This window comes from Pseudonaja textilis, chromosome 3, assembly GCF_049901715.1.
Source record: "Pseudonaja textilis isolate UNSWEBS1 chromosome 3, rPseTex1.2, whole genome shotgun sequence".
In the NCBI taxonomy this organism is placed as follows: Eukaryota; Metazoa; Chordata; class Lepidosauria; order Squamata; family Elapidae; genus Pseudonaja; species Pseudonaja textilis.
Window position 1 is genome coordinate 54366018 of NC_141992.1, and position 24821 is coordinate 54390838.

At 37.9% G+C, this 24821-nt stretch overlaps 1 protein-coding gene across 8 annotated transcripts in view; it reads left to right on the plus strand.

The window, feature by feature from the left end:
* Positions 1-24821, plus strand: part of PTPRF (protein tyrosine phosphatase receptor type F) — a 542470-nt gene that overhangs the window by 452385 nt on the left and 65264 nt on the right. For 4 of the 8 annotated variants that reach the window (XM_087929754.1, XM_026706994.2, XM_087929753.1 and 1 more), the window contains 7 exons: positions 4636-4905; positions 6133-6714; positions 7231-7364; positions 9001-9145; positions 16076-16381; positions 18461-18654; positions 24662-24688. In XM_087929754.1, coding sequence (XP_087785880.1) covers positions 4636-4905; positions 6133-6714; positions 7231-7364; positions 9001-9145; positions 16076-16381; positions 18461-18654; positions 24662-24688 — 1658 coding nt within the window. The remainder of the gene's footprint in view (positions 1-4635; positions 4906-6132; positions 6715-7230; positions 7365-9000; positions 9146-16075; positions 16382-18460; positions 18655-24661; positions 24689-24821) is intronic. The other 4 variants (XM_087929755.1, XM_026706995.2, XM_087929756.1 and 1 more) reach the window with 3 other exon arrangements.

Genomic DNA, 24821 nt, shown 5'->3' on the forward strand with positions numbered 1-24821 from the left:
TCTGGAGAACCGGTAGCGGAAATTTTGAGTAGTTCAGAGAATCAGCAAATACCATCTCTGATTGGAGATTTTACAGTATCCTTCCCCTGCCACGCCCACCAAGCCACACCCATAGAACTGGTAGTGGTAAAAAAAATTTTTAATCTCACCACTGCATCATACCAGTAAATATATTTCCTGCAGAACCAACCTGTATTCAAAATTTAAAGCCCATGATATAAGAAAAGCTGTGTCTCTGCTGCAGTGGTATCAACCGCTTTTAAATATCTTGCAAATAATATAGCAGAGACTTTGGTTTTTCCAATAGCGTTAGTAAGTACACATTGCAGGAAAGTTGTCTGAATTTAACCTTAGCATATATAGGTAGCCTGGCTAACGGCCTTTACATTGTTTAAATTGGCCATCCTCACTGTTCTTTTTTAAGGAGTCTACTTATTTTAATTTTGTTGTAATCATTTAATTATTGTTGCAACAATAATTAAGCAATTGCTTTGTACCTGGAAATTCTCAAAAGGAAGCTAGAAACTGCTGGGAAGAGGACTTTTAATAGAATGACCTTAGTGTTTGATTAAATTTGAGAAGCCACTCCTGTGATGTGAGAGACATCATGCTCGTTGGCCTTGGGTGCAAGAAAAGTGCACATTATTGCATGCTGAATTATTAATATTCTGTAGTATTGTTTGCTTCATCCCAACCTCTCAGAATGGAAATCTAGTCTCTGCTGGGGTATTTTTCCTACCTACATTGCTTTGTAGGAGGTTGGGATAGACCCTGTCACTTACTTAATAATTTGATAAATTATTGCCCATACTACATATTCAACTCAGTAGGGAATATCCACCTTTTGCAAGCTATATGTTGTTCCATACCCTGGAAGGGCTGGCAATGCATTTCTTCTCTGAAAAATCTGCTAAAAGAAATCCTGAATATTATTATCCTACAGTAGCATTTCACAAATGTGCTTTTTGCAAAATGTGAAATTGTTATTTGCTTTTATTATTAATTTTTTAATCCTCAAATTATAGCAAATCCTGACAAGTTAGGGAAATGTATTTTTAAAATATATGCAAGCCCAATTTGGTACCTGCTTGTAAATTGGATGAAGATTTATGTAATTGGCAGGTTGGAATTTCCTTAAGTAACTGACTTCATTGGCAGGAAGGGCGAAGAACTAGATCCTGGCAGGAATTAGACACATATGTGGACGTTGTGTAAGTGACTTTCATAAGCTGCACTGTTTTCTGTCAAAATGTTGTAATACTGATTGACAGCTCTGTTTCACTTCCCACACTAGTAGCAAGGAAGAACAAGAGATTAGAGCCTGGAAGAATATCGGCACATGTGGATGGAGGTTGCATAAGTAACATTCCACAGCTCTGCTATGGGCTGCCAGACAATTGTAGAGCTAATCGACAGTCCTACTTCATGTCCTATTGAACTCAAGGAAATAAAGTTGCCAGTTGCTCTAGCATTATATTCTGAGTTTGAGAATTTCAACTTGGATTGATTATAGCATCTCTGATCCAATCCATAGCATCATTTTTTGCTCTTTTATAGACTTGAAGACCTCAGTGTGAGGTTTAAGATACATTTTAAAAATGGAAAAGAAGGAAAACAAGGGTAGCTTTCCCCTGATCTTTATTTAATATGGAAGAATCTGAGCTTTTATTAATCGCCTTGCCCCTGTTCTTCCCTTGTGCATGATGAGAACTAAAGTTTGATTTGCTGCACTTTTAATGGTTATTTATAATCAGACTGGGAAGAACAAAACTACTGAGGAGATGCTAAGGAAGGCAACAGAGATTGACATTTGACATCTTGAATTTGTTACCTAGCAATTCCTCTCACTCTCATTTTCTCCTTTTGGGCAACAGAAGAACCATTCCCTTCTCTGTTAGGATGAGATGAGGGCCAGCATATGGATTATTAATGTTATAATGGAAAAAACAATGAACTCCTTTAGTCAAAGGCTCAGAACAGGATAGTCCACGAAAAAAATCTAGGACAATCTTATTCCCACACCTTTAAGCCTTGTCCCAAATATGAGGTGGCTCCCGCAAAATCAGGTTGCCACAAGAAGAAGAAAGAGTTCATCCATTTAGTGTCAGTATTGGCCTTGATGTGTATCTGTTTTCGGTCACGAGATTGGCATTTAGCTGAGTTGTTTGAGGAAATGTTTTTTTTTCTGTCCCTAGACCCTATCTTTGGGTAACGAAACTATGAGGTAAAGATTTGCCTATAGGCTTTTTTTTTTTTTAAAGAATTCTTGGGGTTGTTTTTGCAGAAATTGAAGGAGGAAGTTATTTTCATTGCCATTCATCCTGGGACTAGGCTAGAATGGCCCCATGTCTGATATAATGTGAAATAACCTTTTCTCATCCCCTTCCACTAGAATAGTAAACAGCAGCTTTCAAAAAGGACGAGAGGTTTTCTCGATAGCACTTTGCTGAATGAACTTAAGCTCTTATCTGCAGATTCACAAGCTGTGTTCTTTCTTCCTAGCTTAGTCCTGACAGGTTCTTTTATGGCAACAAAGGAGATAACCAAGGACTGATATTTGAGGGATAAGTCATGAAATTCTGTTCTGTCAAAACTAACATAATTTTAACTACTGAGCATGCATGCATATGTTTGAATGTGGTTTAAATAACCTGAACGGGAGGTAGGAATTACCTTGCTTGGTTTCATGAAAGTTGAGATGGCAAAGGCATGCTACTGATTGTGTTTGATCCTTCTGCATGAATTTCTCCCAGTTTCATTTCTGACTTCAGTAATTGCATTTTTGTGCATTTCCACCAGTCCTGCTGGAGTTTTTTTGTTGTTGTTCAGATTTTATATATTAATTTCTTTCCCTTTTTGGTCTTTTGTCTGTCTGGTGCATGCCAAGTCAGTGAATAATTGCCATGCACGAGTTTGTAGCCTTATTCCTAAAGCTTGTTTTTGTTTGAGACCAATGTAGTTGGTGAGGGGGTTGGTCCACTGTACTGAAATCCTAATACATAAGCAAACTTGTCCTCTATTGGCTCAGCCTCATGTTCATTGGATGTGGGGGGAATGGGGAAGAGAAGAGTCCTGCTTCTTGCCGATCAGATCCAGGCTATGTTGGATAACCACCCCATCATGTTGACCCATTGCCATGTCCATCAAATATCTGGATAATTGTGTTAGAACAAATGTGACCCCTTTTTATTTGCTTTAATTTGTATTTATAAAATACTTCCTTTCAGTTGGGTAACAAGCCTTTCACTGGCAACCATGCATGTAACTGCTGATTTGAGATTGATAAAAAAAAACCCAACCTGTTTTTACACATTTGAAAACATGTACATTATTCTTCTTCCAGCTGTTACGAAGCTAATGTGTCCCTTTTTGTCACCAAGATGGTGTGTAGTATGCATATTGCTGACAGTATTGTTTCATTTATCTTCAAATCTTCATTCTGTTGTTCATAGTAATGTGAGGCCTTCTGTGCCAGTTTTCTTTCTGTGAATCCACTGGACGGATGAATCATCAAAAAGAACTCAAGCAAAACTTTATTAGGGGTACTGTTAGTCTGTCAACCTGAACTGAATCTTGTCAATACTACCATTCTACCATATGGCAGTAGCTGCACCTTTCTAACATGATTTTTTGATGCTAGAAACAGCACAGGAAGAAGTCCAGCATAAAACACACCCAGTAGACCATAGCCCTTTGAGCAAGCTTTGCTCAGTAATCTCCCTCCCAATAGGACTTTTCTATAGATTCTCTGCCCTTTAGCTATTTGCTTGACAATCAGGAGGTATGAATTGGAGAGGTTGCTTTATTAAGGAAGAGAGGATTCCACATACACAAGCACAGACTTCATTTTAGGCTTCCCAGAGGAGGTACAATACACAAGCCTTTTTGAGTAAAACCTGGAATTAATTTGCCCAGAGGAAACAAAGATTTACTCTGCTCAGTTATGTTTGTTGCCCTTGTTTAAATTGGCCTGTAACACTGGTCTTACAGAAGACCACCATTTCCCTAGACAAAGTGGTTCAGCTCATAGCCAGCAAGCTTTAGTACATCTGAAGGCTTGCCACCAAACCAAGTGAAGAATACTGCATGAGTGAATAAGGGGTGTGATCCATTGTCTAAGTGCTCTTGTGTCAGGGTGGATCTGAACTCCTTTCCAATGCTAACTAGGTTTGCATATGGCCTAGACCTCTTTACATTTTCTCTGGGCATACCGTTTTAGCTAGTTAAAATATAGAAAATAATTTTGAAAAAAAATTGCACCTGCCATTATAACATGGATTTGGCCTGCAGACCATTTTGCAATGATACTACTTAAATAGAAACATCTGGCAGAATTTTAGTGATTGGAAAATGAACTTATTTTCTAATTAACGGGATGCAGTGGAAATGAAGATTCATCTTAGTGACGTGATGTAACTTGCCAGATCTCTTGATGAAAATAATGCCAGTGTGACTTAAAAAGGAGGCATGTATGACATGAAATTCAATAAACACATTTTGCACAGAATTTTATTTTTCTAGAGTGATTTACTACTTCTTAATAGGATGAGTCCCCACTACCCATCGACTTTGAAAGTAAAAATGAATACACGAGTTGAGGCTGTGACCCTACTAGTTCTCTGTTCCTTATTTCAGTGCGGCGAGTATCTCCTCGATTTTCAATCCCTCCAAGCAACCATGAAGTGATGCCTGGAGGGAGTGTGAACCTCACATGTGTAGCAGTGGGGTCTCCAATGCCGTATGTGAAGTGGATCTTTGGAGATGTGGAATTAACAAAAGAAGATGACATGCCAATGGGCAGGAATGTTCTAGAACTGATCAATATTACACAATCAGCCAACTATACATGTGAAGCCATGTCCTCACTGGGAGTAATCCATGCAACAGCCCAGATTACTGTCAAAGGTAAGAAATTCCAGATTATGTCCAAAGAAATTATGACAGATATATACAGTTGCAGCTATCTTTTCCTAGATTTGATTCAGATTTTATATTCTTATTTTTTCCTTAGGGAGACTGGCCAAATAATGTTTTATATATTATATAAAATGTGGAATTATGAGAAGATTCTATCCCAGATACCAGTAACATACCTCTTCTCCAGTGGTGGGCTGCCGCCGGTTCGGTCCGGCTCGCCCATACTGGTAGTTGTGACCACCAGCTGGGCCCGCCCACCTGCCCCAGTGCTATCCCATCCTATATATCTGGCTTGCTCACCACACGCAGCCCAGCTGCTTTCCTCGTCCTGCCCACTCTACTCACAGCAGTTGCCACATGCAGGAAATACCTGTGTTTTTGTAGTTGCATGCAAGCACGGATGGTGTATGCACGCTTGCTTACATTTTCGGTTCTGCACTAGGCGAACCAGTTGTTACAGTATGTGCAGCCAACCTCTGCTCTTCTCGTTTGGTTATCTAATTATTTTTTACTTCATAAAACCAGATACACAAACATCAGAATGGAGAACAAATCTCAAACAAATAAACCCAGATTTTTTTTTCTGTATTAATTTCTCTGAGGTAACTCTTCTCTTATTTGTACCTATATATTGTGTTATTTATCTATAATATTGCCATAAAATCAATATATAAAAGAATCCCAGATCACAGTATTGGCCTTAGATTTTCTTATCTAATAGTGCAGGAAGATTGTGACTTTTTCAGCTAATGCTTGGAATTATCCTGGCCAGGATGCTGTAATAGCCCATCACCCAAATGCACTTTTCACCAATTTTTGCATCCCATAAAAATGTCGTTCTTGCAATAGTAGTACGATGCAAGTGTTATTGTCTTGGTGAATTGGCCCTGAACAAAGTTCCTGAAGGGTACTCTAGCTGAATAACCTTTTTTTTCCATTTGAAAACTGACTTGGATTCTTGTCTAAATTATGGTTATTTAACCAGCCACCAACAAGTTCTGTGAACACATCTATTAACATGATTGCTATGTTTACCCTTTCATTAAAAACACTCCAAGTAATATGTGGTAGTGTGTAATATAAAATATATGTTTCGGTAAAATTATTTCTGCCCTTAAAAAGAAGAAGGCTAAGGAAATTTTGAACCTCATTTATATTTTTATGCATTCTATCAATTGCATTAACAGTATCGTTTCTTTTTTTACATATTTTCAGCTCTGCCAAAGCCCCCGACAGAACCATTAGTGACTGAAACAACGGCCACCAGTGTTACTCTCACGTGGGACTCTGGAAATGCAGACCCCATCTCTTATTATGTCATCCAATATAAGTCAAAATCTTTGGAGGGAACGTTCCAAGAAGTGGATGGGGTGGCCACCACCCGCTATAGTATTGGTGGCCTAAGCCCCTTCTCAGAATATGAGTTCCGCATTATTGCTGTAAACAACATTGGAAGGAGCCTCCCTAGTGAACTGGTGGAGGCGCGGACAGGAGAACAAGCTCCATCAAGCCCACCCCTCAAAGTGCAGGCACGGATGCTGAGCGCTAGCACCATGCTGGTCCAGTGGGAGCAACCTGAAGAGCCTAATGGACTGATTCGAGGCTACCGGGTATACTACACCACTGATCCCCATCTACCGCTCAGCATGTGGCAGAAGCACAACACTGATGACAGTCATCTCACCACTGTGGGCAGTTTGATAACTGAGACTACATATAGTATCCGTGTCTTGGCTTTCACCTCAGTAGGAGATGGGCCCCCTTCTGATGTTATTCAAGTCAAGACCCAGCAGGGTGGTAAGTACCGTATGTTTGATTTAAACTCGCTTTCCCCCAATCTGATAACCCCTCAGGTGAGTTGAGATTGCATGATATAGAGTTCTGGGAGTTGCAGTTTCAACACTTTCAGGGAGGAATAGATTAGAAAAAGCGAGAATTAAAATTGTCCCCTCCATGTCTTAATGTCTGCTCTTTCAGGTATTTGAGGCAAAGATCATGATATGGTTCAGACATGGGGTTTGTTCATTGAGGAGCAAGCTTATGCTTCTTTATGAAGATTATCTTTTTTTTTTAGATTATAAATACCATGTTGTTTTATCATCATCATTGTATGTTTGTCAAGAATGGACATCTGCTTAGCTAACAAGGTTAAAAAGAAAACTGTTGAACTTGGAATCTAAAGAAAAGGGAAAGTACTGAATAGAATTATGAAAATGCTCTAAAGTTTTACAACAGTGATAAGACTAGTGTCTTGGGCACTTCCTAAAGCTCCTCAGATCTACCCCCACTGACTGATATTTCATTGGTCCCTAGTGCCAGCCCAGCCAGCAGATTTCCAAGCTGAGGCCGAGTCAGATACACGGATCATGTTGACTTGGCTACCAGCCTCTCAAGAGCGCATCACCAAGTATGAGCTGATATACTGGGAGGGAACAAATGGGATCCAGGTAAGAGACATAATAATTGATTGCTATACTGTAGTTTCCTATAGAAATGAGGCGGGTTTTTCTATACTGCCAGTTAGATTATTGTTGAAATATACAGAAGATAGTTGTTAAAACAGCTTCTAAAAAACAAGGTGCCATGTAGTTGTGAACTTTTATACTTCTTTCTGTGCAAGAGGGAGAATCAAGAACTCCTGTGATCACTTGGATTCCTTGCCATAAGGAATAATTACTGAAAGCATTTCCCTTTGTCATGAATTCGTAGATGAAGTTTCAGAGGTTGTCCATCTAGTCCTTGTGATGGTTAGCCATGATTTGAAAGTAAAAACTAGCCATAGCTTGCCTCATATATGGGCCGTTTTGCATTAAGAAATGTTTTGGGATCTTCAGTATCTGAAAGTTCTTTTTATTTGTCAATAAACTAATATCTGAAATAATGGTTTTTACAGTTATGTGGGATAATACTAGAGTAAGGGCTCTGTGTTCTCTCTGCCTTAAAGTTACTGGAATTCTGTAATACTGAACTTTTGTGGTATGAATTACACAAATGAAAACAAATCTGCATGTGCCTGTTAGTTTTTGCTGCTGATGGGATATAAGAGCTGAAGCCCAGCTGATATATTCAGTAGAAATTCTATTAAGGACCTTTCTGACTGAATTTTCTGTATCTTTCATATCTTTTCTCTGCAATTTTATACATTAACACTTAGAAACAACGAAATACTCTGGTTGCTGACTTGTTTGTGACCAACATGAACTTCTATGACTTTTCGATGCTTATACAGATAGTCCTCGACTTACAACCACAATTGAGCCTGAAATTTCTGTTGCTAAATGAAGCATTTGTTAAGTTAGTTTTGTCCCATTTTACAACTTTCCTTACCACGGTTGTTAAATGAATCACTGTAGTGTTAGCCACACAGGGTGAATCTGGCTTCCCCATTGTTTTTGTTTGTCAGAAGGTCGCAAAAGGGGATCACATGACCCCAGGACACTGAAAATGTCATAAATATGAGTCAGTTGCCAAGCATTTGGATTTTCATCATACGACCACAGGAATGCTGCGGTGGTCATAAGTGTGAAAAATGGTCATAAGTCACATTTTTCAGTGCCGCTATAACTTCAAAAGGCCACTAAATGAACTGTTGTAAGTGAAGGACTACTTGTACAAAATTGTGGAATGCGCAGTACTATCCAAGATTTGTTCTGGACACTACACCCAAGGGAATTAGTCCAGAATGTATTAGGTTCCTATGGGGATGGGGGTTATAAAGTTTCTATATTACAATTGCTCAAACTCTGATTTAAAAGCTACTTAACATAACAAAATGCTGGGAGGGAAAATTCATTCTTTTTGCTTTCCTGACATTTTACGCTGACATGTTGCAGAATGCTGTGGTTGCATTTCTGATAAATATTTTGTTTCTGAAGAGCACGAGACACTGCCTTGTTAGTGTCCTCAATATGAAGATCATGATTTTCCTACTATTATGCAAATTCAGTAACTTGGGTTGTATCATTGACCTGATTAATCTGCAAGTATTGACGGGAAAATGATTTAAGAACAAAAAAAAATTAAAGGTCGGTTTTCCTTATTTCCCCTCCTAATAAAAAGAAAACAACTCTTTATCTTTTCTAGCATAAGTTGGAATTCGACCAGACTTCTTCTTATCCAGTTGAAGGACTCAAGCCAGACACACTCTACAAATTTCAGCTAGGAGCCCGGTCTGAGCAGGGACTAGGAGTCCTTACTCCAGTTTTGGAAGCTCGGACAGCACAGTCCAGTAAGTCTCTCTGTATGGCTATGGGAATGTAAGCAAGGGAAAATGCTGTTGCCACTGTGTGAGTTAATGGGGAATTAGAACCATTGTCTAGAGAAATGAGGAGTGACAAGCCAGCTATGGTTCCGAAGAGGAGCCCATTTGGCCAGGGTAAGTCTTGTTTATGTTTTAGATCATACATTTTCAACAGGTAGACTCACAGATTTACAGGGAAAAGCAAATAGACAGGATATATTCCCTGTCTCTGTGAGTTTTACTGCATCCTCTCCCACCCTCCATTTCGTTGCAAACAAGATACTCAATCTCTGAACCTTGTGCATGCATATCCCTGCTCAGCATGTGCTCATATCCCTTTGAAAAACAACCTTGCTCATATTTTCTCCATACATCCCAGGACATCCTAGCTGTCTGTGTGCTATACACATTGTGTTATTGCCGTTGCAAATTTCTATGAATTCACTTGCAAAAGAGCAGTTCCAATCTCTATAAGTAGGGGGTAATCATTAACGCATTCTGCAGAGAAGGAATGCTGAACTAAGTAGGGTGGTACGTCATGTTGCATGTTCATACTATATATAGTACCAGGCAACAGTAAAAATTAACAGTAAAATTAAAATCATATGGCCGGATGAAAAGATGACTGACACTGGACTGCTTTTTATTCTCTTCTCAGCCCATGTGCTGGTGAAGTATAAACTCAGTTCACTTATTGGCAGCTCAGAATGTAGCACGTAGACTGTCAAAAAGCTCTTGAGATAAGCTTGTTTTCACTTGTGATTTGGGGGCTTTCTTTTATGAAAACATTCAGAGTCGAAGTGAAACATTTCTGTTTGTACCATCTGTCAAGAGTTTCATGACTCCATGGGGCAACAAATGATGGCAAGAACAGCAGAGCTTTCTGCGTGCAGGCAATGCTTTCCCAAGTAGAATCAGTTTAGGGTGGAACTGTTCCACTTGTGATTGAAATTACCTTTCATTTTCTCATTAGCAGCATATCACTTATAAGGACTCCAGCAGCTCAGTTTGTGGAATCCTAGTGTCAAACCAATGAATTAGATCAAATGATACCCAAATGTAGATATTATAAATATTAGATATTGGAGAACATACTGGATGGGGATATTTATAGAAGTGGTAGCAGCTACTGAAGAAATAGCTTGAATTGATAGGGACCAATTGGGTACTTTCCCAATCACTGTATGTAAACAAAAAGGACAGACCTCAGAAACAAAGAGTAATACAGATGAAATATGATAGATATCAAGGCTGTGTGTAACTGAGCAACATATGATGCCTCTGCAGTTAGAGTGCAATATTTTGGCTTGTTAAGCACATTTGCATTTTGAGAGAGTAGAATATGATAGGTGCCATCACAAAAATATATAATGGGGTGGTCCATTCTCTAATAGCCGCTATGATTGCTCCAGCTTTATAACATAATGCATTTAAATCAAAATATGAGCCACTCCTTTGAACTTACAGCTTCCCCAATTGAGGATCCACTTCCCCTCACTCTTTCTGTTACCCTGCACTTCTATCACACATACCACTCTGGAACCATTCATGTGATTCCCTCCCTTATAGAACATCTCCGGGTAATTTACGCTCTCCCTTACATAACATACTGTACTTATTTAAAAACTCACATGCATATTTATAAACAGACAGTCTCTCTTGCTGTCTGTAGACTCCTGACTTGGTTTTTCAAACCTATCAAAACACCATTCTTATCCTAGTCCCGGTGATTCCATAAACTCTTCCCTAGATCCTTCAAAGGCCTCTTTTGTCTGCCTTATTAGGTCATGGCAGAGCGGTTCAACTCTTTCTTCAAGTTCACTAGAGTCAATATCAGAATGAAGCACTGCCTGTTATTTTGTGCTATATTACCTTCCCAATACTGTTTCTGAGTTGATGTTGGGCATAGAAACATTCCAGGGACTAAAAAGTGATTAGGCATCTCAAGACTGTTTCATTTAAAAACACTTCCATCCACTTGCAAATTAAAGTACATCCAGAATTAGCAGCAGAAAGAAGTGTGTGACTCCCAGAGGAGCTATTTTGCCTACCCTGTAATAAGGGAGGATAATCCTGATGGTATGTTATAAGCAGTTGTAGATCCTAGTCTGCAGCTAAAGATTGCATGTTAAGTTGGCACTGAAGGTAGAAATCAGGAAGAAGTCCCTGAACTTAGTTGATACTGCTTTTCTGAATAATGCTTCTGTGCCAAAACAGGAAGTAGGATGGGCAAAATCCTGCTGAGAACCAGTAGCAAGATATTTCATCGTTTTGAGGCAAGAAAACTCGCAGAACTATAGTGTCAGTCATAAAATAGATTTAAAACAACTTAAAAAGTAAAATAATGAAAAATATATTTAACCTATCCACAGTCTTTATATGACGTTCTGCATCATTTACCCAGCCATGGCACTTCTCATTCTTCCTTCTTTCTAGCCACTAAGGATTTTCCAGTCCTGCTCTACATTGCAAGTCCAAATATGTGAGATTTCTGTAGTGATTAAATTATGAAATCATTTCAGATATTCTAGTCAGTCTACACATTCATTTTAATCACATTTAATATTACTTCAGTGTCTATAGTCATCTACAACAGGGGTCGCCAACCTTTTGGACCTCAGGGACCACCAAACTCATAATTTTAAATCCTGTGGATCAGTGACCCTGGGAAAATCCCAAAAAAGTCTGCAGGAAAATTCCCCACCCCGTTTTCCTACCAATCGATCATTATTTGGGATTGCAGGATACCATCTCCAGCTCCATTCTCAGGGGGAGAGGGAGAGAGAGACTTTTGGCTTGATGCAAGGGAAGCAGCAGAAATCTTTCTTTCTCTCCCCCAAACTCTGCCAGAATGGCGCAGCCTCTTGGAATAGATGCCTTGCAGGGTTCCAAAGATTAATTTCTGGCGGAGTTTCCTTCTACCACCACCCCCTTCCCTTCTACCACTTCTCTATTCTGAAGGACCCTCTATAGCGAATGCTTTACAGTGGTTGATGGGCCACTGGCTTAAGCATCTGGTACATGTATGTGTATGTGTGTACATTCTTTTATCAGATGTTGGGATACAAGTGCAAATAACAGCCCTTATCTGTTATTTGCACTTGTATCCCAACATCTGATAAAAGAATGTACACTCGCTATAGAGGGTCCTTCAGAATAGAGAAGTGGTAGAAGAAGTAGAGGTCTGATTCTTCTTCCAGTAGCTGATCCACAGCATTCAAGGTTATAAGTAAAGATTTGAATAATTAAACTATCAGGAATCTGGCAGAAGAAAAGCAATGGAATATTATGCACTGAAAACTGGAAGGTCATTTTGAGGAACTGGCATTACAAGCCTTACTTTAGATCAAGCCCAACTTTAGATCAAGGCCTGGATCAAATGGAAAGCTAAAAGAAAATATCTAGAACTTTAGAATATTACAAAGAAAACTACTTGCCAAATATTCTCTTAATTCTAGATGTAGTTATGTTGTCCTTGGACAAAGTGATACTGCTTCTAGCATTATGAGAATGATCTATTCGTGCAATCCTTTAAATATACATTGGAATTACTTTATTAAGAACCTGGTATTCATCATATCAGCGTGAACTGCTGGCCTTTGAATATTGCAAGGAAAATTTATTCAAGGCATTGCAAATGCGATCATGTTGTCTGTATGAACATGGTGAACGTTGTGACACTGACTGTGCATAATATCTAGATACATGCTGGTATAGATGTTTTATCTCATTCAGATTTTTTTATGCTTCCATTGTTTAATTTTATTTTAACCTCTTCTAATGTTAATTTGCTGTTTGTGTATTAGCACTCTCACAGATGAGATTCTTACCCAGCCATTAGCTATCCGCAGTCAAAAGTAATTTTGTGCCTCACAAGGTTCACTTACTGTACATTGTTAAACATCTTTCATTTCTCTTTTTACTAATTGCCATGAGTTTTGTCAAGTAGCATCAACAAAAATTGTCTCAATTAATCCCAATTTCCAAAATGTTTGAGTAAAGTGCAGAAGGAACTGCTTAGCTGTTTGTACCCAGGGAACTTGCATGTTCTCTATCTGTTTCTTGGTACCTCATGTTCCTTTCTCTTTAGCTTTGACTTTTACGATCTTGACTTTTTTCTTTTACTAACCAAATTTCTAGGCAAATTGAGCTTGCAAGCCTGCTTTATCATTTAAAAATAATTTTATTTAACATGCATAACAAAAGAAACATCAAAAACGAAATTTCATAACTTGGAATCCTGGGACATCAAACATCATTAAAAAAAACAGCCTACTGGGAACACGGATACTGAAATGAATGTTTCTCCATTTTACAGTGGAAAATACATATAGCAAAGAACATCATTTGATCACATTCATGATTATGGAGGATTTTTCTTTTCTTCTTCTTTTTATTGTATAAACAATAAGTAGTAGGATGTTTCAAAATGATTAGAAAAAAGTGCTTGCCAGTTTGCACAGGCACAGCAACTCTTGGCTATTTCTTATTTGTTTGTATGTATGTATGTTTGTTTTCAATAATAGGCACACAACTTTATTCAGAATTCCACGTGAGTCTGAATAAAAGATGATATTGTTGTCAGGAGTCCACTCTTTAAAGTTAATATAATTCTTAAAGAAGCGGCATCCTCTTTTAGTTTAAACAGCATTTTAAAAATTGAAGCAATGTGGAGCGGAGAAATGCTATGCTTGTGTGGGACCTATAACCTCCCCAATTATTTTTGAAGCATTATTGTACAGCTCTAATAGCAATAAATATGTTTCAGAAAGCATAAGAAATATTTGCATTTATTTTCATCTAATAAAACAGAATTATCATGGTAGCATAGGTCTAGTGACAGGATCCCATTTTTTTTTGCAAGTTTTGTTTTGTTGTTGTTTTTTCTGGCACCTGCAACAAGTAAATAATTAGAAACAATGCACCTCTATTGGAAACAGTGCACAGGCTGAGCTGTAAATTCAGCGTTTATTGATGTTCAGCAGTTTTTTTAAAGAAAGGAGAAAAGAAAATATACTCAATTCGTTTTTCTTTCCAGAAAGTTTCTATTGCTGGATATTCCACCAGTATAATTACATCTCACTGGTAGACTGGTGAAGATATATTGTAGATAGCAGCCATTTTGAGAGGACTGGAGTATCAGAAATAAATCACTTTTGACAGAGTTGCACTTTGACATTTCAAACATTGATTTAAAACATTTCATCTCATATTGCTTCCTATAGTTCCTCAGTTTTCTGTAAATCTCTTTTATATTTCTTTACTCGCAAATATAATAGTATGTTTTCAACAAAGCTATGAAGTTATCAGCTTTTGCTTATAATTAATACTAGCAGTTCAAAAGAGTTGAGTTTCATTATCTTTACCTGCCCTCTGATCATCAAAATTAGCAAAATTAGCTCCCATAATTTGGGCAATAACCACACTATAAAATGGCATCTAAACCATTTGCTATTTGCCTGTTGTGTTGTGTATTTCATACCCATACCCTGCTTAATCTTTTAATATGGAAACTTTGAGCCTTTTTGTGAGCTTCCTAAGAGAATTTTATGATCATTTACTATGCCACTTTAATTACTTTTTTACAGTGACAATACTAATAGTTGACCCAACATGATCAGTTAATAAACAGAAACAATCAATCATAAAAGGATTCCTATAATCTGATCTGGTTGAGAAAAGAATGATTGAATAGCATTATATCTAACTCCTTTTTCACATTTATACATTTACTATCTGACAACTGAGAAATAGTTGACATTTAAACAGGAAGCGATACTTGTAGTAAAAGTTTTTAAATGTCTTCATTGTTTTCTTAGTTTCACTTTCTGAGGTAGTTTAGCCATTCTCCCATGAGATCCAGTATTTTCTTTTTCTTTTTTCCAATTCTCCGAGCTCTTCCTCTGGATCTTTTTTCTCCTTGCCATATTAAGAGTTTGTATATTGTTTAGTATTGTTTGTTAATGTTGTGACTAGATCAAAAATGTTACATTCAAGTGACTTTTTTACATTCAAGTGACTGACAGTATTCCATTGTCAGTTCTTTGAGAAATTGTTTAGCTTCTTCTGCCATTTCTTTCAATATTGCCTTGCTGGTTTCTGTCTCTCTACTTTTGCTTAGGTGCCATTCATATACCTTTAGCATGCTCAGGTATCTCTGAGTTTGATGTTGGTCCTTGCAATTCAAAGTGTAGCTTTAAGTTTAATTTTCACATAATTCTTATGTTTTTTTTCCTAATAACTGTCTTGATCTGCCTTTCCTCCAGTTTAATATATGAAACATTCCTGTTCTGCGGTTTGCTAGTTTATTTTTGTTCTGCTTATCAAATAAAAAAAGTTATATTTTAAGTTTCCTTCACTACTTAGTGATATTTCCATCCTGCAAATCATGTTTTCATCTCTTTAAAAAACTTTCTTCATGGTCTTTATAATTCTTGTTTCAACTCCAAGCCAGGAACATCCAAGCTATGGAGCTATACATCAGATTCAGTAGACTTTGTATTCTAGGATTATGTACTAAGCAATTTAAGCAAAAGGTATCCATGCAAACTACTGCTCAAATACTCCTCAGAAAGAATATCACTGAATTATTTAAAGGTGACACATTATTCTTGGTTCATTTGTTATCTTTTTTAGATCTCACATTCTTTCTTGGGGACTTCTATTGTTTTTAAGTATTTTCTAAGACCTGTGATTTCTAACTTTCTTTTCTATATATGGCACACTTATACTATGGTAATCACAACTGGTGATCCTGTGAATGGCACATGTAGACTTAATTCCTGTACATACATATTTTTAAAAAACTTTCTTCTATATTAGGAGAATCTCTGTTGGCTGGGTAAGATCTCGCCGTACTTGGTTATGTTTTGCCCAATCATTTCCCTACATCTTCCCACTTCATTTATTTATACCTAGCCCCTTCTGCCCCACCCCAAGAGGTCGCATGTGTAAGCATCAGCTCTACCACCATCCGGGTAAGTTGGGTACCACCACCGGCTCATAGCCGCAATGGAGTCATCACGCAATATTCCATCGCATACCAGGCAGTGGAAGGAGAGGACAGCACCAAGCATGTGGTTGAGGGCATTGGACATGAGCACTCCAGCTGGGAGATCAGCAACTTGGAGAAATGGACAGAGTACAAAGTGTGGGTGAGGGCTCACACAGATGTTGGTCCTGGACCAGAGAGCATCCCTGTCTCTGTTCGCACTGATGAAGACGGTAGGTTTTGACGCATGGTCAAAGGTAACAGGGATTTTATCAATCATTACAAGTTTTTTTTTAGGAATACACCGTGGATCTTACCCTACAATATATAAACAACAATGTGCTCACTTTTTTAAAAAAATAAGACAGCTCCTTTGTAATCATATTCAGTTAGAATGTGAAGCTAGAGTCAATCAATAAGTAATAAGAGTCTTCTCCATGTGGGGTTAAGTTCTGTTGGGTAGAATGCTGCTGCCTATACAGATCTACTTCTTAACTCTATATCTGGGACACATTGAAGCAAAGCATTGCATTGTATTAGGTAGACAAGTCAGTAGATCTCAGCTTAAGTTTCCTGTTTAGAAATTGACTTACTACTCAGAGCAACTGGCACTTGTTATGTTACAATCTGGCCTAAAAATACTGGAGAGCCAAAACTAAACACAGGATGAAGAGAACCACTCTTAAACTGAGAGCAGGCATTCTTTGGTTTTACTGCCTCTGCTGTATTACTCCTTGCATTGCTGAAATTCAAGGAAGCTATGCATAGCTATGTTCAGGGGCTGTTTCCCAGGAAAAGAAACACATCGGCGGGTTCTGCTGCTTGATTTGTTTGCTTTAGCTCTCATTTAGCAAAGCCTCAGCTAGAGGGAAGCTACTACCCTAGAAATGTCTTAGCAAACTTGAAACATTAATCTGAGGGCTGCATAGTTACCTCTCCCAAGCAGGCTTTGTCAGGGGTGATTTTGAAAGCTTCCAATAACACTGAAGTTTCATAAATAGCATGTAAGGTGGTTGAAATCCTTTTTTGTATCTTGAGATGTATTTGGTAGTTAATATTGTTTTTATAATTGGAGTGACATGTACTAACCCAACATAAGTCAATCCTTGGGTAGTTGCCATTAGCATAAGGCTCTCTAGGTAAGATTCATGGTAGCTGGGCCCTGCAGAGCTGTCACAAGCAATATTCAAGGCATAACCAACTCTAATAAGAAAAGGGATCAGTTTGTTAAGACACTGTTACATTTGCTTTCCACTTTTGGGGAGGAAAGCCTGAAGAACATACATAATTCCGCATTCTGTCCTCCTCCTTTTCTTTGCTAAATCATGATTTCCCTTGAAAATAGTAACTTTCAAGTAACTATTTACAATTAGGAGTGAGATCTGTGAAAAATAATATGTTGCCTAAAGCTGAGCAACTATCAGTCAACCATATCTTTTTTCTGAAATCATTCTTGCAGATATCACCCACTTCCCAGTCTCCAATTAACTTCCTCTTGTACTAACAATTGAGGCACTGTGTGCTTTTGGATGCCATGGATTGCTTTTGCAAAAGTTGAATGCTGTTTTGGCCTTCCAAGCTAAGACTGAATAGCAGTATGGCAAGTGGGGGGACTCTAAAATGAATACATTGCCCATTCATATGCAGAAGGAGAAGCTTCTTTGAGAGAGCATTCCTCCATTCCTTCCCTCTGTGCTCTTTTTTGATTTGCATTGATATTTTTGTATCTTGGTGTAAGAACCCAGAATAATAAGAATGCAATTTTGCCAAATAGCAAATAGGTTGTATACTGCCTTATGAAAAGGTACCTTCTTGTAAGAAAATTGAAATTTTTCAGGCAACTGCCATTTTTCACTTTTTATTAAAAAGCACTTTATAACCTGGAAGCATAAGCAGGCATCTCAATCTTCAGAACTGCCTTTTGCTGTAGCAATGGAGCAACTGACTGTAAGCCATTGTTCTAAATGCCTCTTTCCTCTTAATAAATCTGCTTCTGTTCTCAGCTCACTCTTTAATGCAAATAGACAGGGTGTGTGCGTGTGGAAATCCTTAGATTTCTGAGGAAAGTTTTGCATCTTCTTATAATAACAGGATATCTTAGACCATTGGAGATGCTGTACATGTGTGCCATACATTGTTAATCTTTGAAATCTGACATGTCTTTATATACAGACATGCATGTAGAGAAATATTTGTTCCTGAGAAAACCATTAGAAGAGTGGGGAATAGAGAAAGCAATCACAATTAAGGTACCAGGGTTAGAGGTAACTTGATGATTTCTCTCTAACTAAGTTTTCCTATGTACATTGCAGTGCCCGGTGCTCCCCCACGGAAAGTGGAGGTAGAGTCAGTGAACTCAACAGCAATTCGTGTTTCCTGGAAATCACCCATCTCCAACAAACAGCATGGCCAAATTCGAGGTTACCAAGTCACCTATGTAAAAATGGAGAATAATGAACCAGTTGGACCACATGTCATCAAAGATGTCATGGTAGCAGAATCCCAGGTATAGCCTGCTGTTGATGACTATGCATACTTATTTGCAGAATTACCAGCGCGTCAGTGGTTTTTATTTTATTTATTTTTTGTTCACTGGACTGGTTAAAATTCTAACACAGATGGGAAATCTATGATCCCAGTGGTGTTGATCCCCTCTGAATTAATCCCCAGAGTTATTGGTCATGGATAATGGAAGCTACAGTCCAAATATATCTAGAAGACCACAGATTCATTATGTTTACTCTAAATAAATTTAGAAGTTAAGGCCAACTGCACAGTATGTGGTATACAACACCAAGTAACTAGAGCTTGCAAGTATAAACTCAAATAATGAAATTCAAGTAATGAATGAAAAGATAGGATTAATCTAAAGAAATCAATTTGTTGGAATAGGTTTAAGGAAAATACAACTAAATTGACTTTTTGAATAACACATCCAAAAGGTTAAGTGTTATTAAATGTTGCTAATTTTGCTAAAAATGGATTGAATGAGTTTCAGAATTGCCTTCTAATGTTAATTAAGTCATCCTAAATGGAAAGTCTGGAATTCTTCAGTAATATGCTGGAAATAAATTTATGCTTTATTGGAGGTTCTGTATTTTACTACAAGTGTTAATAAAATTTGTTATATTTGATTGACATGAGTTGTCAAATCAAAGAACTTTCTGAAATGACAGCAGTAGGGAAAGGGTTGACGAGAATAAAATGATTTTTGAGAAATCTAAGGTCCTTCTTAATGAATTCAAGGGAGCAGGATAATATAAGCATTGCCTATTATCTCTTTGCAGCTGAGTATTTTGTCAGGAGTTCCTTAGCATAAGTACTATACTCATAATGTCACTGAAATAAAGAAGAAACTAAGTCTTTGTTTTGAACTTATTTGTTGTAAAATACCTTTTGGATTCAGGAAGGATGGGTGGAGGGGCAGAGGATTCATGCTAAGGTTTCTACAGTTGCAAGATGGGGGTGATCAGTTGTGAGCTAGATTTTTTAATGGCACCCTGTAGAATTACAAGACAAGTGCACAGACTAATTGATTTGCTTCCTAAGTATAGTTGAATTATTTATCTCTCTCAACAGGGAGAAAAGCACAGCAAACAATAAGAAAATAAAATAAATCACAGACATCTTTCATACACTGGAAAATAAAGCCCATCCTAAGAATTAAGGAGAAATAAAACAAGAACCTATTAGCATAGGATTATATTTCTTGGATTAGATCATCAGAATTTCTATGAATCTTTTCAAAATTTTCATATCTGGGAAGATACACAGTGGTTTTTCTCTGAGAAAGTTGTCCCTTTAGCTGGTAAAATACATAAGTTTGCCATATTTCTCTAGGGTTAAAGATTTGATCCTCAATACATACATACATACACTCTTAAGTTTTCGCGGGTACTTACATGTATGGCATTCAGCTTTGTTCGAGTATTTTCCCACGTCATTGTAGTTGTGCTTTTAAAGTTGTAGCAACGTTTTGGCAGAATCTCATCTGCCATCATCAATACACAAGCCTGATGATGGCAGATGAGATTCTGCCAAAATGTCGCTACAACTTTAAAAGCACATCTATAATGATGTGGGAAAATACCCAAACAAAGCTGAATACTATATCTATCTATCTATCTATCTATCTATCTATCTATCTATCTATCTATCTATCTATCTATCTATATTTCATTCCTCTGATTATCCTTCATGGATATGATTTGCCTTTTATTTCTTGAAAGCAAATGGAATTTGTATATACCTATCCTTCAACAAATGGAGGTGCAGTATAACAGTCTAAGACTGTGCCTTGCAAAGCTTTCTATTTGTCTTATTTGCTAGATTAGATTTGTGTTAATTATCTGATAGAAAGAGGCTTCATTCTTACTGTTCACACATATTTGTCGGGATATTTTTGGATTGGTCTGCAGTCATTGTTTCTTATAGAAATATAAGCTCTATACTGGGATAAAGTTAAACAGCAAGGGATTCCTAGCAAATTAATAAGTCAACTATGTTTGCATTCTAATTCTGGATCTCATCCAAGGAATCAGTCAGTGAATGGGAATTACAATAATCTGTCCTTCCTTTAGGCACTTGCCTTTTTTTAATATGGGTGGGTGTTCTTGGACGATAACCAGACAGATGGAAAAGCTGCAAGCACTGTCAGGTGAAAGACTTGAAGGCTAAAGGTGTAGCCATGTATCATGTACTTGTTCCAGCTGCCTAAGAACTTTCATAGAGCTAGAAAACCATTCAGATAATACCACTCTCTAAAATGTTGGGAACATTTATTGCATTAATCAGAAATGCAATCAGCTTTCATATTGACCATTCAGATCATATTGCCTTCTAAAATTTTGAGAAGATTATCAGAAATGCACTGAGCTTTTGCATTGTGTTGGTAAATAATACTGTTCTGTCATTTAGTTCATTTTTTCCCTTCATCTCCTTGTTACACATTGGTCAAGAATATTTAGAGGAACATTTTGCCAGGTATAGAATGCATTCTGTATTTAAAACTAATAGAAGGGAAAGTTAAAATATGCTATTTATTCCTTCTTTCATTCAGACTTAATAACTGACTGCTCCGTAAGAGAAATTTTTACACACACACACACACACACACACACACACACACACACACGTATGGGTGTGTTTGTGTGTATGTTCCAGCATAACTCTGGAATACTCGAGCAATGTCAACCAAACTTGGTACACAGATGACTTACCCTTTGGAAACAAATACTGTGGCACCCCTAACACCCCTCGGTGTGGGTGTGCATCTTAAAATGGCTTCTATTGTACAGCACAGTGGACTTACTATGGTAATGGCTTCACAGTACTCCACAAGGGGGCTCCCTCTCCCTCCCTTTCCTTGGGGGCTCTCCAAGGAAACGCCAGGTGATTGGCCAAGTGCAATCAAAAAAAAATGAAACACTAGCGTAGACAACAAACTCCCAAGGAGAGGAATAGAAGACTTGTGACACTGCACGAGAGACAGTACAACAGCGTGACTCCCGACTACAAGATTTTCCTGTCTAATACAGGATTGGAATAAATAAATAGCTGGGCAACACCGGGTTATCAACTAGTACTTAAGTAAATTTCTGTGCTGTGTCTCTGTCTCCGGCTGATAAGTAGCTAACAGGACAGTGTCAATCATTGTGTCCTACATGGACAGACAAGCATGATTTTATCTCAAGGATTTGCCTGTATGTATTAATTTAGCAGAGTTCAGGAGATAGTATTATCCACTGTATACTTTACCACATAAGCATATTCTGCATAAGCTGCAACAGAACATTTTCTAATACAATAATTAAATGTACTAATCTGACAGTAACATTGGATTCCCAGTATCAGAGAAATCACATTGCTGTATTCCATTCTGTATACACACATTTATATTTTACTCTGCACTTTTTTTTTACCAATATATTTTGTGATTTTCAGTCATATTTGAATATTTTGATTTGTAATCAAGATGCCAAGACACAGAATATTTTGATACTTGATACTTGACCCTATTGTGTTCATTTTAATTGCCAAGATAGAAAAGCATTTTACTTAGTATAAAATAAAAACATAACAGTAGACAACATGATGCATCCTCCTGGTTCTGAATATGACTTCCTCAACTCTTGCGATTAGTCAGGTTGACTGAAATTTATGAGAATTGTCCAAAAAATTTGGAGGATATTTAATTGTCTACCTTGTGTCTACACTGATAGACAACTTACAAGATAAACTCAGAAATAAGACTTTAAAATAGCTGTTGCTCTCTTGAGAAGTGGGTCCTGGGTAGCAACTGTTCTTGTGGAAAGTGAGTTATTTGGCTATTCAGTTTGGCTTCATTAACAAGACCCATGTGAGATTCACTGCTCTTAAAAGAATTTTATTTTATTTATTAAGTAGATTTATATGGCTGCCCAACTCACACACTGTAATTCTTTAATCAGACAGCTAAAGTAAAGAATGTGCATTCAACAACCATGTTTAGTGCTAGGACAGGCCTTCTTTGCAGAAGCTTGTAAACAGGGCGGAAAATAAATCTCAGGCTAGTCCTGGTCAAGTTAATCTATTTGATGCTCTTACTAGAACTGTAGATTTGGTGATATCAACTGCCAACATTAGCTCTGCTTGCATTGGTTACCTCTCTCTAAGCAGTAACAGCAGCCGATACTTTTATCAAAGTCTTTGGTTCCCTAAAAGCCATTTATCTTACTCAGTGACACTAAATACTTAAGAAGCAATTGGGCTGTTTTAGCAGTGAACTGTTTTATCTGGTAGGTAGCAGTTTTATAAATTCAAACATTTAGCTGTAACTGATTTCATCACAGAGATTCTCCTAAAACAGAGGTTCCTCTGATGAAAGGGAAAGATTATAGCATGTTGAAGTTGTCAGTATAACCGTTAATAAAAAACTTAAAATTGAATATGCACCACCATTTTTCTGGCTCATTGTACATATTTCTATCCTGTTCTTTTAAGAAATACTATAATTGTAAAATTGTGAGGCAGTTCTAAATGTTTTACTCACTGATTACACATTGTCTTTAACAGTGTTGATGTATATATGTTGTATTTTGATATATTTATTCCATATTGTTCCTTGGAGAAGGATTGTTATTGTTAGCAATGTCCTTATCCTAAAACCCACTTTTTGGAAATAATCCAAAGCGTGTAATAAACTACAGAATATCCACCTATAACTAAAAATAATCCCCAGCAGTCCTTACCTCTTTGATTTAAGAATGGAAATGAATAAAGATGAACACATTTTGCTAGAAAGGAAGAAACAGGATAAGAAGTTTGTGTATAGACATGGATTTAATATACATTGGGCAGGCTCAATCATAAAGTCTTGTCCACTTCCTCAGCCCAAACCGGATCAGTACCCTTCCAAATAACAAAGCAAAACTGTACCCCAGTTACCTCCATAGTACGGGTGTCAAACTCAATTTCATTGAAGGCCACATCAGGCTTTGTGATATGGCCTTCAATGAAATTGAATGTGTTTGACCTTGGGGGCGGGGCATGACCAGCTTGACATGACTCATGTCTAGAGCGCAGATGGTGGTCCGAGCCCTCTGCCAGTGAAAATGAGCTCCCAAGCTCAGTTTTCAGCTGTGATGGCCTCCTGCAACCCTCTGCCAGTGAAAACAGAGCTCGGGAAGGCCGCACACAACCTTCCTGAGCACAGTTTTCACTGGCAGAGGCACCATAGGCCAGTCCACTGTTTCCAAGGTGACCCCGCAGGCCAGATCTAAGCACCCTGTGGGCCGAATCTGGTCCATGGGCCTTGAGTTTGACATCCCTGCTCCACAGGAACTGGCCCATGGCTGGAGCAGATCTGAGGGATTTTGTCAGATAGATGCCCAGCATATTCCTCCAAATGGCCCTATAGGTAGACCTCTGAGCCTGTTCTATTCAAAAGGACCTGGGTCATCCTAAACAAGGCTGCTGAACACATGGGCATGGAAGAACGATATAAATAGTGATATTTCACCACCCTTACTGTCATGACTTGCTCATGAGTGCCCTCCAGCAATACTTTATGCATCTCTTCACCCATTTTGTCTCTTCACGATTCCTCAGTAAATAGTGAAAGATTCTGAGATTTGTTTGAAGCATCAGTGGTATACCAAGGTAGCTACCCCTGCGTGAGATGTAATAAATGCCTACTCAAGATGTAATAAATGCCTTAATCCACCAGATACATGGCTAGTTTGTCCTAAGTTCATTTTGATGGAGCATGCCTAGATATACTGAGGTTTGCAGTTGTCATCATTCTGCACAAGTTGAAAAGACAAGCTCTCTTGTGTAGCTTTGTGACGGGAATGAAGGGGGAGCAAGTTAAATATCAAGCTCTAACACATTTTACATTTTTAGAGATACATTTGTGAAGAACGGTATATATTATTGGATCTTGCTAGTGCCAAACCTCACGTATGAATGTGTTAATCCGCATCACCATTCCTTATTCTATCTCCATTTTCTTTCCTCCTTCTCGTCTCCGTCAGTTGAGGCTTAAGGACTCTGCTGACCACGTAAGTACCATTTATTAGTGTGTTGGCTTGGATCAAAAGGTTCTGAGGATCATCTTGTGAAGTCTTTTGTGCATAGTGCTGTCAAAACATCCCCGTCAATTCTCAGATACTTTGAGGAGTTACTCTGGAGCTT